The sequence below is a fragment of the Perna viridis genome, chromosome 5 (assembly GCF_037379345.1).
Source record: "Perna viridis isolate PV_CMFRI_1.1 ecotype Kerala chromosome 5, ASM3737934v1, whole genome shotgun sequence".
NCBI lineage: Eukaryota > Metazoa > Mollusca > Bivalvia > Mytilida > Mytilidae > Perna > Perna viridis.
The window spans coordinates 33,428,089-33,442,934 of NC_142449.1; the positions used below are offsets into that span (position 1 = coordinate 33,428,089).

At 31.1% G+C, this 14,846-nt stretch overlaps 1 protein-coding gene across 7 annotated transcripts in view; it reads right to left on the reverse strand.

The window, feature by feature from the left end:
• The window catches only part of LOC148617160 (MORN repeat-containing protein 1-like), a 47,700-nt gene that overhangs the window by 31,947 nt on the left and 907 nt on the right, over positions 1-14,846 (reverse strand). For 2 of the 7 annotated variants that reach the window (XM_088584544.1, XM_088584542.1), the window contains exons 2-5: positions 7,407-7,478; positions 5,544-5,753; positions 4,735-4,822; positions 3,779-3,802 (exon numbers count right to left, since the gene is read on the reverse strand). In XM_088584544.1, coding sequence (XP_088440670.1) covers positions 3,779-3,802; positions 4,735-4,822; positions 5,544-5,753; positions 7,407-7,478 — 394 coding nt within the window. Of the gene's footprint in view, positions 1-3,778; positions 3,803-4,734; positions 4,823-5,543; positions 5,754-7,406; positions 7,479-9,055; positions 9,417-14,846 lie in introns of those variants that run through there. The other 5 variants (XM_088584537.1, XM_088584538.1, XM_088584539.1 and 2 more) reach the window with 5 other exon arrangements.

Consider the following 14,846-nt stretch of genomic DNA (forward strand, 5'->3'; position numbering starts at 1 on the left):
AAAAACAATTAACAAAAGTTGAAGGAAACAAGTGAAAATATACTTGAAGAATAAAAAGATGAAAGGTACAATGTATATACATAATTAGTGAAATATATATATTTGCTTAAGATGAATATTTTTTAAAATTTTTTCTTTATTTAAGAATTGGCTATGATCAAAATTTTGTCTATTGAAAATAACATAAATTTTCCATGTGCATATTGTTTATTGTGCGAAGTGCAATAAACAAAATATGCACATGGAAAATTTATGCTATTTTTCAATAGACAAAATTTTTATCATAGCCAGTTCTTATAAATTAATTTCAAAACATATTTTTATCTCAACATGAGAAAAGTAGCTCTGAATTTAACAGAATAGGGGCGATTCAATATTTTTTTTATCCATTGAGATATAACAAAATTATTTCAACCAATCAGATTACAGTATTTATCTCAAATTAATTTATTTAGTCATAAGATCCTAAACACTGTTGCAGTTGAAAAAATTGTCTTTTGGATGGTCAATAGAGATTACGGCAGCCTATATAGCCAATCAAACTAAAAAAAAGTGTGAAATCCCATAAGGCATGCTGATTTTAAGCTATAAATTGCACATTCATACTTAAAACTATCACTTTATGTCTTGGAAGCCAGTAATACAAAAAGAAATCTTATTTTTATGACAGTATTAGAAAAAATATTTTGTTGTTTGTAATGGTACATATATGTATGAGTTATATCAAAGAATGTATCATTGATTTTCTCTGTAAGAATCAGGCAGTGGATGAATCATAGTTGGAAAAAAAACCACCAATTTTATTCAAAATGTTATCTGAAATGCAGAAATGACATTGTAGTCATTTCTTTTTTTAAGTGACAGTAATTTGAGATATAAATTAAATGAAATACACTACAATTTCAATATCAAAGGGAGATAACTCACTTCCCCAATTCTTCTATTGTAACTTTGAAATTGCTTTCCTGTATCCTCTGACACTTGTTAATTCATCTTCAATAGACCATTAGCTATATACCATCATTGTCAAATTTGTGTGTTTTTTCTGAGCATGATTCATTTTTTTCTCAATTTCACCTGATTCTTACTGATTCCAGTACTTAAAGTTTCCAAGTTTTTTTTCAGTCATTGTATCAATACACATAAATAACGAGTTAGAAAATTTTGAGGATACTCAACATGTTTTTGAGCAGAATTTACAACTGAACATGTTCCTAATGCATAGTACAGCTTTTTAAATTGTTAGCAATACCAATGATTATAAGATTAAAACAAAAAAAATGAAAGCAAAGCAACACACTTTTGTTCATACCACATTAGTTAATAGTAATAATCAATACAGGATGTAATATTTCACCTCTAAAAAGATTATTGTACATCCCCACCACACCCAACCCTCTGCTAAGTCCCAAAACTCCTACTCAATTAGTTTAATAAATATGGCAGTAAAAAATGCACATCTACATTTCATAACAACACATCCTACCAATTATGGAAGGAATCTGAGGAGATGCATTCAAGAGATTTATCAGGCAGACAAGATAACATTACCATATTTTTTAATCACTTGGAAGGGATGAAATAGGAAGGAAGGTTAATATATACTGAGAATGGGACTTAGTTCTCAGATGGTCTTACAGAAAAACAGCTGAATGACTAAATATCACATGTATCAATGATTACTAACAAGCAGCTGTGCTCATTCATGTGACATGTCTACTTCTTCAGTAATAAAATTCTAATATTTTTGATACAAAATAAGAAAACGACAGAAAATAGAAAAGAGCTTCCTTATTTGTATTTTGTATAGAATAAGAAAATATCAAAATCCTTTTAAGCTTTTTTCAGTTATTGATTGATGTCTGGATGGCCTCCTGGGACATGAGTACACCGTAACATGTCTGTTAAAAGGCATATAAAAATTAAACAAACCCACAATTGACATTCGTTTTCAGCAAGTAATAAGGTTAACATTCAGGAATAGAGTTGGTCTTTCCATGATTGAATGACAATCATTTTCTTTATGTAATTACATATAAGAGTAATCAAGGGAACCAAGGTTATAGCGGTAATCAAAAGAATGTAATCCAGGGACAAAGACCAGACATGGAAAACAGACATACACAACAAAGAACATAAAGTAACTAAAATCATACATACAAAGTAACAAAAGCAAATGAGCAACTCGGACTCCACTAAAAACTGGGAGCATGGACCAGGTGCACCTGTAGGGTAAGCGTCCTCTGCTTTTCTAGAAACACCCGCCGAGTTGCTCATAAAAAGTCAAGTCCGGGGTAGACAAACGAGGAAAGGAAAACTATGACCCGTTGAATAAATCAGTTTTCATGGTGCAGATGGATACACCATAACGATCCACGAGTTCATGATGACGACCATAAAACTTCTGTAGTGATGACTTCAATCTTGTAGCAACATAACCCTGTTCCAGAAGCCTATTTGTTAGAGTTCTTGTGCAATACAAAAAGTCTGCATAGTTTCAGCAAGCTATGTAAATGTAGAATTGTAAAAGAGGGATTAAACTACGTGTACCTATGAAATGATAGAAAAGTTTCTCCTTGTCAATTTTCCAGTTTACTACTTTAAACATCTCATCAGGTAAAGGCCATACAATCAAGGGAAAACCAACTCTTGAAGTTAACTATTTTACTGACTGTAAAATACTGGTTACCTGTTAAACACTAGCTACTATTGGGAAGGATTGTTAATTACATGGGTTTATCCAGAAACCAAATAGCAATTGTAACATAGAATGTTGAAGAGTAACCTTATATAACTTACCATTGTTTCGACAGTATAGTGATTAAAAAAAGATTCCCAAATTAAAGAATTATTTGAAAAGAGTTTGAATGACAGAAAAGGAGAAAGAATAACAACAATGTCACAAATAGAAAAAAAAACTGTCTATTTTTTTTAATGACTACTTCTGTCTTTTGTCTTTGCATTGGTGATATTTATTTTAAAAGATGTACTCTACACTCAGGGTTGACTGATTCTCTATCACCCTTGGACCTGGCCTGGGTTTCATAAACACATCTCACATGAACTTCACAGAAAAATAACATGATTTTCAGGTGAAATTCAAGTACTATAAACTTCATGTGAAAATAAATATGAATTTCATGTGAAATCTGTCACAAATTTTATTTGCTCAATTCATGTGAAATTTGTGTGAAAATCATGTGAAAGAATTTTGCCTGTGTACAGCAAACCAACTTATTTTTGCAAGCTATTGTTTTTCTTAAATTTTGTTAGCAAGAATAACAGTGAAAATAAATTGCCACAAAGTTTTTTTTTATAACAAAATTCATTTTTGAGAAAAAGATGGATGCAAAATTAAAAAGCCATTAAATTTAATAGATACCTGAAATAGTGATAATAAATATTCCGTCTAATTTTTATAAATTGGTTTACAATATTTGGGTGATAGAAAATTTAATTGTCTTAAGTGATATGCAAAATATTTTAGGTGTAAAAATACTGTATCTTGCATACATGCAGTCAGCTAATCTTATGATATTTTATTGATTTGAACTTAAAAATTCATGTACAGTGTATTGGAAAAAAATTCAATGGTTGTGAATAATATCTAAAATTTCAAAACAATACCAGTACATACAATGAATGGTGAATGTTACCATTATGCTTTTTTTATTAAAAAAGATTACTCTAGACTTAGAAAATCACCAAAGCAAAAAATACATGTAAAACTTCAATAAAATAGCAAGAGTTATACAGAGCTCAATCAAATAAATAATACCTGGTTCTATCTCGCCTCATGGGTCTACAATGTTTCATATTAAATAATATACACAACGTGTGGGTCATAAATACACAGGTACGCAGTGTTCTAGGATTTGCATCCCCTTCACATCAACCAGGGTAAACGAAAAACTGTTTCAAGACAGTAAAATATTAGTGATGACCTCCCATTGGAAAGTAAATTCATTTAACATAGAGGCTTCAATAAACTTAATATTTGCTGTCAAAAAGTTGATGTTTTCCATTTCTGGTTAAAATTTAAGAAATTTAAAAATCCTAGAAAACTGCAGACAGGTCAATAATAAATGTACATAAAAAGATCAAAATTATGCATCTGGGTTGTTAAGCAGTTCACTATTACAATATGAAAGGGATAGGGATGAAAACAAAAACTTTAAGTACTCCTCTGTCTAAGAATCAGGCAAAATGTGCATGAAGAAAAAAAATGCTGAGATTTTATTGCATTGTCCAAGTATTTATACCTCATAATCTCTAGAAATGACCATCAAAGTGTTTGTAACATTTGCCTTTAAAAGATATATATAATTCAAATTAAGTTAAAATGCACTATGAAAAATGGGGGGGAATTGTCCCATACATTTTCCTTATATAAGCATTAAAAATATCAACATGTACGTCACAGATGCTTCAGGATAAATTCAAATGGCTTTCAGTTGTTTTCTAGATATATTGAATATGTTGAGGCAAAAAGACCAAACTGTGAAAAATGTTGTGCCACTCATTGCCTGATTCTTACACACAATGGTACTTAAGTATCTTAACCCTGTTGTCTACCTTGATTAGAGTGAAAATTAAATTAATGAGAAAATTAACCACCTACACAGTAATTATTCAATGCAATGCATCTAAATTTCTCTCTAGTGTTTTTGTTTTACAAGTATATTATTGATTCACAATGAAACGCTTTTATCAAGTCAGTTAATTAAAACTTACGCATATACCATGCACCCTTCACCATGCCTCATGTTTTGATCATAACCTCCTGTGTACTGTGTTAGAGGTGTTTTCATCACTCCATAGCCTAAAATATAGATTACATTTTTTTTATTATACCCTTCTGTGTACTGTGTAAAAGGTATTTTTATTAATTCGTAGCCTAAGATAATGAGTACATGTTGAATACCATTCAATATAAAATTCAGACACTTCCAATGCTAGAGGTGATTCATGGTGTACAAATAAAAAATACACAATAAGACACAAGTGATGCTTTCTTGATCTACATAAAATGTATGCTTTATTTTTACATAACTATAGGCCTTTCTGTATAGTGATCTATATTTTGAAAAAAATATTTAAATATACAGCGTACCCTCAATATGTTGCCACCTTTGGGACCAGGCGTTAGGCTGAGCAAAAGATATATATACATATATATCAGTAATTTTGAAAAAAAAAGACCTTGGAAAAGTGTAGCGACAAGTGAGGAACCATCATTTAAGGGGGAGGGATAACGAGGGTGTACTGTATCTCCCACCTCATTCAATCAAATCAAAACCTATAACTCTTCCAAGGTGTCAATTTTCTGTACAATTCATGTAAGTGTAGAAAGCAAATGACACTGAGACTGGTAATATGGTCTGTCATTTTTTCTTAGTCAGAAATACATGTAAATGTAAAAGTGATGTCTGTGGGTTTTTGACAATTGCATAAATATCTTCCTCTCTTATATTTGGCTTCTTAAAGAAATAATTTGTAGTAGTAAAAGGGAGATAATTATGGAAGTAGTAACCAAAACCAACCATTTTTCCTATTATGCACAAATGTCCCATCATAAATAGCTCCATCGGGATATTCCATACAACCTCTACCATGCATCTCGCCTTTAACAAATTGACCTTTGTATTTACATTTTGTAGCAGAGAAATATTTAAATCCTGTGCCAGTTATCTCCCCTTGGTTGAAATGTCCTTCATAATATGTTCCATCCTTCAGCAGCAGTTTTCCAAATCCTACCAGTAGAAATGTTATGATCATGTCATATTATAAAAAAAATGTACATGTACTAGTTTTTTAATGTAGAGCAATAACTTTGTACGATCTAACATGTATATAATGTCAACACTGAAATAGTGCAGAATGTGATTTCACTGCATACAATGTGCTGTATTCCTGTCATCTTACACTTATAACATAAAAGTAATAATTTTAACCATTAAATCACAGCCTAATGTTCACTCCAATCATAGTTTAAAATAGAAAATTAAAATTTGTTTAACTAGAACAATTGAAATTTCATTTTAGCATTAAAATCAGATATATCATTGCAACAGTCTTGACAGGTATGTTACTTAGAGTGGGTCACAAGTGGCTGAAATGTACACACATTATTATTTCTAATCAAGAATAAATAAATCTCATTATTAAAGATAGCGGTGATTTACCAAATGTTCCTAGTGTAAAAGTTTTCAATAATTCACACTTTTAAATAAATTCTGTAATTTTACTCTTAGCCAAAAAGTCACAACACAAATATCAATCTGCTGTTCACGCAATTTTAAATTTATGTTAAAAATAGCAACAAATAATGGAGGAAATGTATATAATAAATAGGAAAATCAATTGGTTATCGTGAATAAAATATGATAACTCATGCCCAGTAAGATTTAACGAGTGTGTAGAACTTCTTTGACACAAATGAGATCATATGTTGGTTATTCACTCTTTCCAAGTAATTATCCTATTCGACTTGTAATCAGTTTCCTGTTTAGTAACAATTAAGTAGAATTGCAGTTTTTATTACTGAGATTCGTAATAACTGTCAGTTAGTCTCTATAAGAATCAGGAAGTGAGTGAAACTTTTACAGTAAATTTGACTTTTGTACCATCAGAATTAAGGAGAAAAACAGACAAAACTGTCTCTATTATTTAGGTAGAATGAGTTAAAATTTTATTAAAATGTACTGCAATTAAACAATTCAGGAAGACAACCAGTCTGGTTCTAATCACTTTGAAAATATTCACTCCATCCATTCTCATTATAACTATGTAAAAAACCTCATTTTAAGAAAAATTTTCAGATGTCTCCAGTGATGCAGAGATATATTAGTCTGTTCAAATTAAAAGACTTCCCTGAGGAAAAGTTAATGGTCAAATTGAAGAATTTTTGACATGCATGTGTAAGACTTTTCTTATTTTGCCTAATTCTTAAGTCTTAAGTTATAATGATATTTTGCAGATACAAAATGTGCATGCAAAAGTTTTTTTTTTAACATTTATAATTAATTTCAATATTCAACTGAGGTAAATAAATTTTTTTGTGTCACATTGGTAATGATCCCTTGCTGACTTGTGGTATCTACATGTATGATTAGTTAAATCAAGTACATATATCACTTTTTTCAGGGGTTTATAAGACTCTACATGTATATGTGCATGTGTGTGTAATTACATTGTAAACTATCATAAACAGTGAATCCTGTCTAAATCAAACCCACTTTGGAATTTAAAATAAGTCCAGTTTAGACTGATGTTTGGTTGACCAAGGTACAAAGTGCACTTGAATTGCTATTAAGGGACTTTAAAAAGTGTCTGGTTTATACAGGTTTTCAGATTTTTCAGGGTTCAGTTTAGACAGGTTTCACTGTACATGTACATGTATATACCATGTTTCTTTCCTTTCACCCATTCTCCTTCATATCTGAAGAACTGGTTCTCAAATATGTAGATTCCATGACCTGCAAAAAAAGAAAACACATGTAAGCTATATTTAATACTGTGAGGAAAACTCAATGGGTGACACCCCTGCTCCCCTCCCAGAATAAAGGTACAACAAATGTAGGAAATCCCAAAAATCATCCAAAGATTTCAGAAGAGCTGCAGATCTATAGAACCTTGGACAGACTGACAGATGTAAGAATCATTCAGATGAAAATGAGAAAAAAATGCACAATGGCATCATCTTATACAGAATGCATGCAAGTAATATAAAATTCCATCCAAAGATTTCAGAAGAGCTGCAGATCTATAGAACCTAGGACAAACAGACAGATGTAAGAATAAATAGAAAGTATGACCACTAAATGCCCAAGGTATAACATCCTTGCTTTTAAGCATGGGCTATAAAGATTTGAATAATAAAACAAAAAATATATTAACAAATTCCTACATGTATTTTCAAGTCTTTATACTTACTTCTATGCTGAAGCTTGAAAATTCATGGTTTAAAAGCATAACACTTTTATACTTACAATTTCATATTTTTATAGGAAAATACAAATATTCATTGTTACATTTTGCTGTTTTTCAGCCATATCTATTCACGGATTAAAAATCACAACAGTCATTTTGAACACAATACACTAAAAAGAACTATTATGCTCATTTTCATTCAATTGTCTTAAATGGTTTTCGAGAAGAAGATTTTCAAATTTATACATGTGAAAAAAAAAATAACAAAAAAACTGTTTCAGGGATCATAACTCCTACATTAGTCAATGAATGGTTTTGAAAATTTTGGCATAGGTCCTTCTCATGATGCTTAATAATTTTACCCTATGCCAGAAATTTGCTAAAGGCAACGGTTTTTGAGTTATTTGCAAAAAACTGCCATCTGACCCCTATGTTCTATTTTTAGTAATGGCGGCCATGTTTTTTCATGAATCAACAATCCCAAATTTCAATTTGTGTGGGATACCCTAAGTAACATATATGCCAACTTTCATTGAATTCTGTGCAATGGATTTTGAGAAGAAGATTTTCACAGTTGCACATGCGAAAAATGCCAAAAAAAAACTGTTTCAGGGGCCGTAACTCCTACATCAGTTGACCAATCGTATTGAAAATTTTGGCATGGGTCCATCTCATGATGCTGAACGAAATTATTCATGGTCATTTTGTGCAGAACACCCTAAGAAACAATCATGCCAAGTTTAAAACCTGTCAGTCCAGTAGTTTCAGAGGAGAAGATTTTTTAAAATTTGTCCACAACCATGACAACGGACACCAAGTGATGGCATAAGCTCATTTGGCCAGGTGAGCTAAAAAGGGCAATGGGCTTAAAGAGCAGATAATTGAATCTAAATTCCACTCTATTATAAGGACAACAAGGTAAAAACTGAAATTTAACTAACCCTCTAAAATATTATGTGGTATTGAGACAGTATTACTATATTTTAAAGTTTGGTAAAGATAATATTATCTAATCACAAAAAAGACAAAGATATTAGGATATATAAATAAAGACTTAACAAAAATATTTTGAGATAGAATACAATTAGATTAAAAGATAATACTATTTAGAAAAAAAGCCTACCTGATTTCAACTTTGGATAAGGATTAACACAAAAAGGTTTCCTTTCTGAATTAACCCTGAATAGTTTTTTCTGTGCTATTTCAGGGAGAAAATACTCTTCTCCACTTTTACTACGTAATATCTGCATTTTTGTAGTTGCTGTGCCTGCAAATTTCTTATGGTCGACATTTGGCATCAAAGATGTTGATGCCATTTTGTTCCACAACTAAACAAACAAGCCGAACAAAAGTACATGTAGATGTGTATCCAAAGTACAAAATGTAAGTTAAAAATTTTTCCGTGTTTTTAATCCTCATAAACTCATTTCATATTGGGCATAAAACAACCAATACAACAGTCAGTTTAAAATAACGCTATGGATAAACTAATCTCTATTTCAGAAAGACATTAATCTTTAAACAACAAAGAAAAATTTCGAATTAGTAATCTACATTTCAATTTCAATAAACATGCACCACTGAATATTCATTTTTACTCATTGTCAAATCACTGTCAGTAAAAGGATTAGACAAATCAAATGTTCTCTATACAAAATTTGTTGACCTGATCATGTTCAAAAGTTGTAATTTGAACAGGTTTGAAAAATCAGAATAGATCCTATTGAATAGTTTTGAAAACTTATATCATGTTCTCACATTCATAAATTCATTTCCCATTGAAAAAAAAAAACAAGAGTACATGGGGGACTTAAGGATATATCACAACTGCACTAGAATAATTTTAAATCCAAATATTTACACAGGCAGTGTATTTTAAAATTTTATTCTTGCAAGCAATTTAAAAAACAAATTTTTTTTCTTCTTCTTTTACTTAAAATTTCATTTGTTTTCAGACTAAAACTGGCTTGATTAATGATGTAAACGCAACTTTCAAAAAGTATTCAATTACGTTTGTCTTAATTTGTCAGTAATAAATTTTTAACATGATTACTGATACTCTTGATCAACTTATATGAAGAGACTGGATATTTTGAACAAGAAATCATTATGGATTAAGTGAGATTAGAAAAAAAAAACCAGAACAAAATGAGAAATTCAATTTCATGAATATATGATACAGTCAATCATTCAGTCAGCAGGCTGACTTCATTTTGTCCAAAATATGTAGTTACTTACAAATGTAGCTAAAAGGAAAACTAACATTTATCTCAATAAAAGAAAATGAGTATATGACTATACTTGTTTATATTGTGTGCATGTAAGTAACATACATATATAACACATATAATTTTAAAAAGCATTAGTAAAAGATGCTTGTATGCATTCACTTCTCCCTGTTCATCCCCACTTCTCCCTAGTGTCTCTCTGAAAGAGAAGTCAATTCTCCCTGTTTTTCTCAAGTAGCTTGAGCCCTGCATTATAATAATAACATTACCTCTTGCTCATGGCTTTAAAAGCAGAAAGGAGCGAAGATACAAGATACTGTACAGTATACTTGTAAGGTACTGTGAAAGTACTTTTATTCGTGGTACCAATATTTGTGGATTAAGGGGGGAAACACTAATTCGTGGTTTTGAGGTTTTCAATATACAAATCAATAGAAATGTCATTTTTGTTGACAACCAAATTAGGTGGTTAATGGCTACTCATGAAAACTACAAAAATTGGTACACCACGAACAATAGTACTTTCAGAGTACATAATTGACAACTTCTCTTTAAAGAGTAATCAAGGGAACCAAGGTTATAGCAGTAATCAAAAGAATGTAATCCAGGGAAAAAGACCAGACATGGAAAACAGACATACACAACAAAGAACATAAAGTAACTAAATTCATACATACAAAGTAACAAAAGCAAATGAGCAACTTGGACTCCACTAAAAACTGGAAGCAAGGACCAGGTGCACCGGTAGGATATGCATCCTCTGCTTTTCTAGAAACACCTGCCAAGTTGCTCATAAAAAGTCAAGTCTGTTGAATAAATCAGTTTTCATGGTGCAGATGGATACACTATAACGACCATAAAACTTCTGTAGTGATGACTTCAATCTTGTAGCAACATAACCCTGTTCCAGAAGCCTATTTGTTAGAGTTCTGGTGTGATACAAAAAGTCTGCGTAGTTTCAGCAAGCTCTGGCATAATGTATAACTTGTGATATGAACACTCCATACGCAGGTGCTGAAGGGATGTTGCCACAGATGAAAGGAAAGTTGACAATTTTGAATGAAAAGTCCTCAATTTTTTTCGTAAAGTTTAGTCAATAGTTTACCTTTACCATCGATTTCTAAGTGTAGGCCAAGATATGATGCTGACTTCACAGTGTCTGTAGTATCCTTTATCTCAAGTTCTTTGGGGTAGATGCGACGTATAAAATCCCAGAAATAAGGATTGTTTAAAGATAATACGTCATCTATATAGCGGAAACTGAGATTAAAGCTTCTAGCCAAACGATATTCTTTCTTTCGGATCAAATCAGCTATAAACATAAAAATCTTAAAACGGCTGAAAATTTTAAAAATCTTACTTATCAGGAAAAATATCTACAGTAATTGATTATTAAAAAAAATGTCTTATACCTTCCCTTTACAGATACATGCATTAATTTGATTAAAATGCTTAGTAACTTAAAGAAGGTAAAATAATATGAAGCTTTAAAAGATCTGTTAATCTTTTTTTCAAGTGGCGAGTGTTCCAAATCAGGAACAACTTTAAACAATAAAAAAGGTTTAAATATCAGTATTTTGTCTATCAGGTTCAACATGTAGGTCAAGACCCTCAAAACATGATCTATTTAATTTATTTTAATATGTCATAGCTTTTTTTCACCTCTATTGTATTTCTTATGTATTAATTTGCAAAGGACATTTAATCCTGTTATAATATTCTGTCTAAATTGTATTAGGTAGTACCTGACTCTCTCAAGTTTTCAGTAGTGATTATTTATTACCTTTGTCTGACAACAAAAGACTAGAATAGGAATACATTCATTTTGAAGTTGAAAAAAAAGTTAATTTGAGAAGAATTATAAAGAAAACTGACAGGCTGGATTTTCCTTTAGATCTAACAAAACGAGGGTTAAATATTAGAAAAGAAAGTAGAAATGTGTCAAAGGGACAAAAACTCTACCAGCCCAGGACAACTCAGGGCGGACTATGGGCATTCAATTATTGACTGATTGGTGTTTAACACCCAAGCATCAGTATTTCAGCTATATGCAGGTTTTCTGTATAATGGCCTGACAACACCAGCATGTAGCATGCCAGGGGTATCCCATTCCACCACCTGGGGCACACAACCCAGTTGCTCTGTGGGCAGAATACCTTAACCTACGGCTAGGATCTGAGCAATATTCATTCTTCTTTTACAACAAGCTTAGTGTTGTTGCAAGCCTACTCTTTTGACACCCAAACCCACATGGGCAGCATTCAACGAACAGTGAGAAACTGAACACCCTTAGTCTGCCATTTGACTGACCAATGAAAGAATTAAATACTTTTTCAGAATTTGCAATATAAAAATAGGATATATGGTATGATTGCCAATTGGACAGCTAAGTAACAAACTTCCACAGGTCACCACATGGTCTTCAATGACGGACAAAACCTATACCAGAAAGCAAGCTGTAAATGTTTTTACATGTATTTTTTTTTTAAATACATACACATGTACATGTACTAAGTCAAAAAATAGGATAGGCCAAGTTAATAGGAACCTCCATTTTAAGTATTTTTTTTCTTGGCCTTAAAAAGGCAACCACATGCAGAGTTGATAATTTTCTTGATAACTTTAGATTGCATATCTTTATCACAGTAGTAAAAGGGACTACAATCCTACGAAATTCTAACAACTGCAAAAATTTGTTAAGATTCCATATATACATGATAGTAGAAGACTTCTAAAAAACATGTTGATACAAGTAAAATTAATGCAATAAATTCTTGTTAGGTCAACAAAAATCACATCAGGCCATAATCCAAATATATTCTCATCCAACATTTTTCAAAATTAGGGGTGGGCCAGCATATTTTCTTTATATTTTTTTTTTATCAATTTCAGTGAAAATGCTGTCAATTTGAAATAAAGTGACCTAATTTGGAAAAAAAATCAAAACAAAATTTTTTAGGGAGGGCGAAAAATTTGAGTTGGAAAGGGGTGAGAATCTAGGATATTTTCTATTCTGGTCTTAAACCATGAACTGAAAATTATATAAATGATTTTTGACCTTGCAGAGTTTTAATTTTAACTTAATTCCTTTTTAATTCAAGTCTTTAAGAAGATCTTAAAAACTCGAATCTATTTTTAAAACACACTCCATATAGGGACAGTACATAGTATTTATAAAATGTATTGTATGTACACATGTACATGTACAACGTACATGTAAATGTTCATGTATATTCAATGTACATTTGTATGTAAATTGGTAACATTTCTTGGTTTTTTGCTTCTTAAGTACCATTCTTTGTAAGAATAAGGCAATGTCAAATATATTCAATTCATCTAGAAAACAATGCCAAAGCTATTTAAGTTTATCCTGGAGCATTTGACATATACATAGATATTATTTAACTGCTTTCATGAGGAAAAATGATTAACAGGAATATTTTCCTACCTTTTTCAATAGTGCATTCAACTAAATTTAACCAATCAATATCTTAAAAGAGCATAATTTACAAACACTTTGAAATTTAATTTTGGAGGCTATGAGGTATAACTACTTAGATAATGCTATAAAATCTCTGCAATTTTTCTTCATGTGCAACACCTTATATACATTTTGCCTGATTCTTAGACAGAGAAGTACTTTAAAGTAGATAAAAATATGGTCATACAATCCATACATGTATATCTGTATGGTTGACAACTAGAAACACTGTATGCATTTTTAAGTTGAAAAGAAATTGTGTTAAGCCCTGATTAAACCTGGCTTAGCTAATTGTAGTTTCCCTTGATCTAACTCTCATAGAAGTACAATGTACACATTAACCAACCATGATATTTGTATCAAGCCTCTTTTAATCCACCATAAAACCTGCTTTAAACAATAAATCCTTTACTTCTGACTTTCGGAATTGTTCAAATCTTGTTAATGAAAGATATACCGGTACTTGGTCACTAAATTTGGAGGCAGGTAAGCTAAAACAATATATAAACATTATTCAAGACTTGTTTAACAAGCATTTGTAAAATTTTGATGCTGCTTGACTTACCTTGGTAATAAGTTGTCTATTTTTAGATAACATATCAAAACACTGTATAAAGGAGCAGCCAATTTTAATTTTATTTGAGCCACAAAAGCTGGTGTCATTGTATTATCTTTGGCATTTTTTCCTCCTCTGCAGTTTCTTTTCTGACTTTTTTTGGCAATCTGAGGTCTTAAGATCAATTGCTTGTTCTAATTGATATTTTTTATCAATCCAAGTGATTTCCATAAGATATGGACTGTCTACATTGCATTTACAGTGAGTAATATACATGTAGTTAACTTCATGGAACAGAGTTTAAAGTGTTCCTCTGATTGAACGATCATATCTTGATGAATGTTCTTAGGTAATTAAATGGATAAATGACAATGAGAGTTTAACTTTCTATAAAACTTAGATTAGAATTTCTACAATATAGTAGAAAGGTAAAAACGCCTTGTTAATATTCAAGTTAACTAACCAAGTCAAGTCATCAGGTAAGGGTCATTCAATCAAGAGAAGACCAAATCTTTTCCATGAAGTTATCAGTATTACATGCTGTAACAGTATGAAACTCAATTCAAACTTAGGTTTCTAGACTTGGTTGTAAGATAGGGCAGGGTACAAATGGTGTTTTATCAATTATTTTATATAAGTTGTACATGTA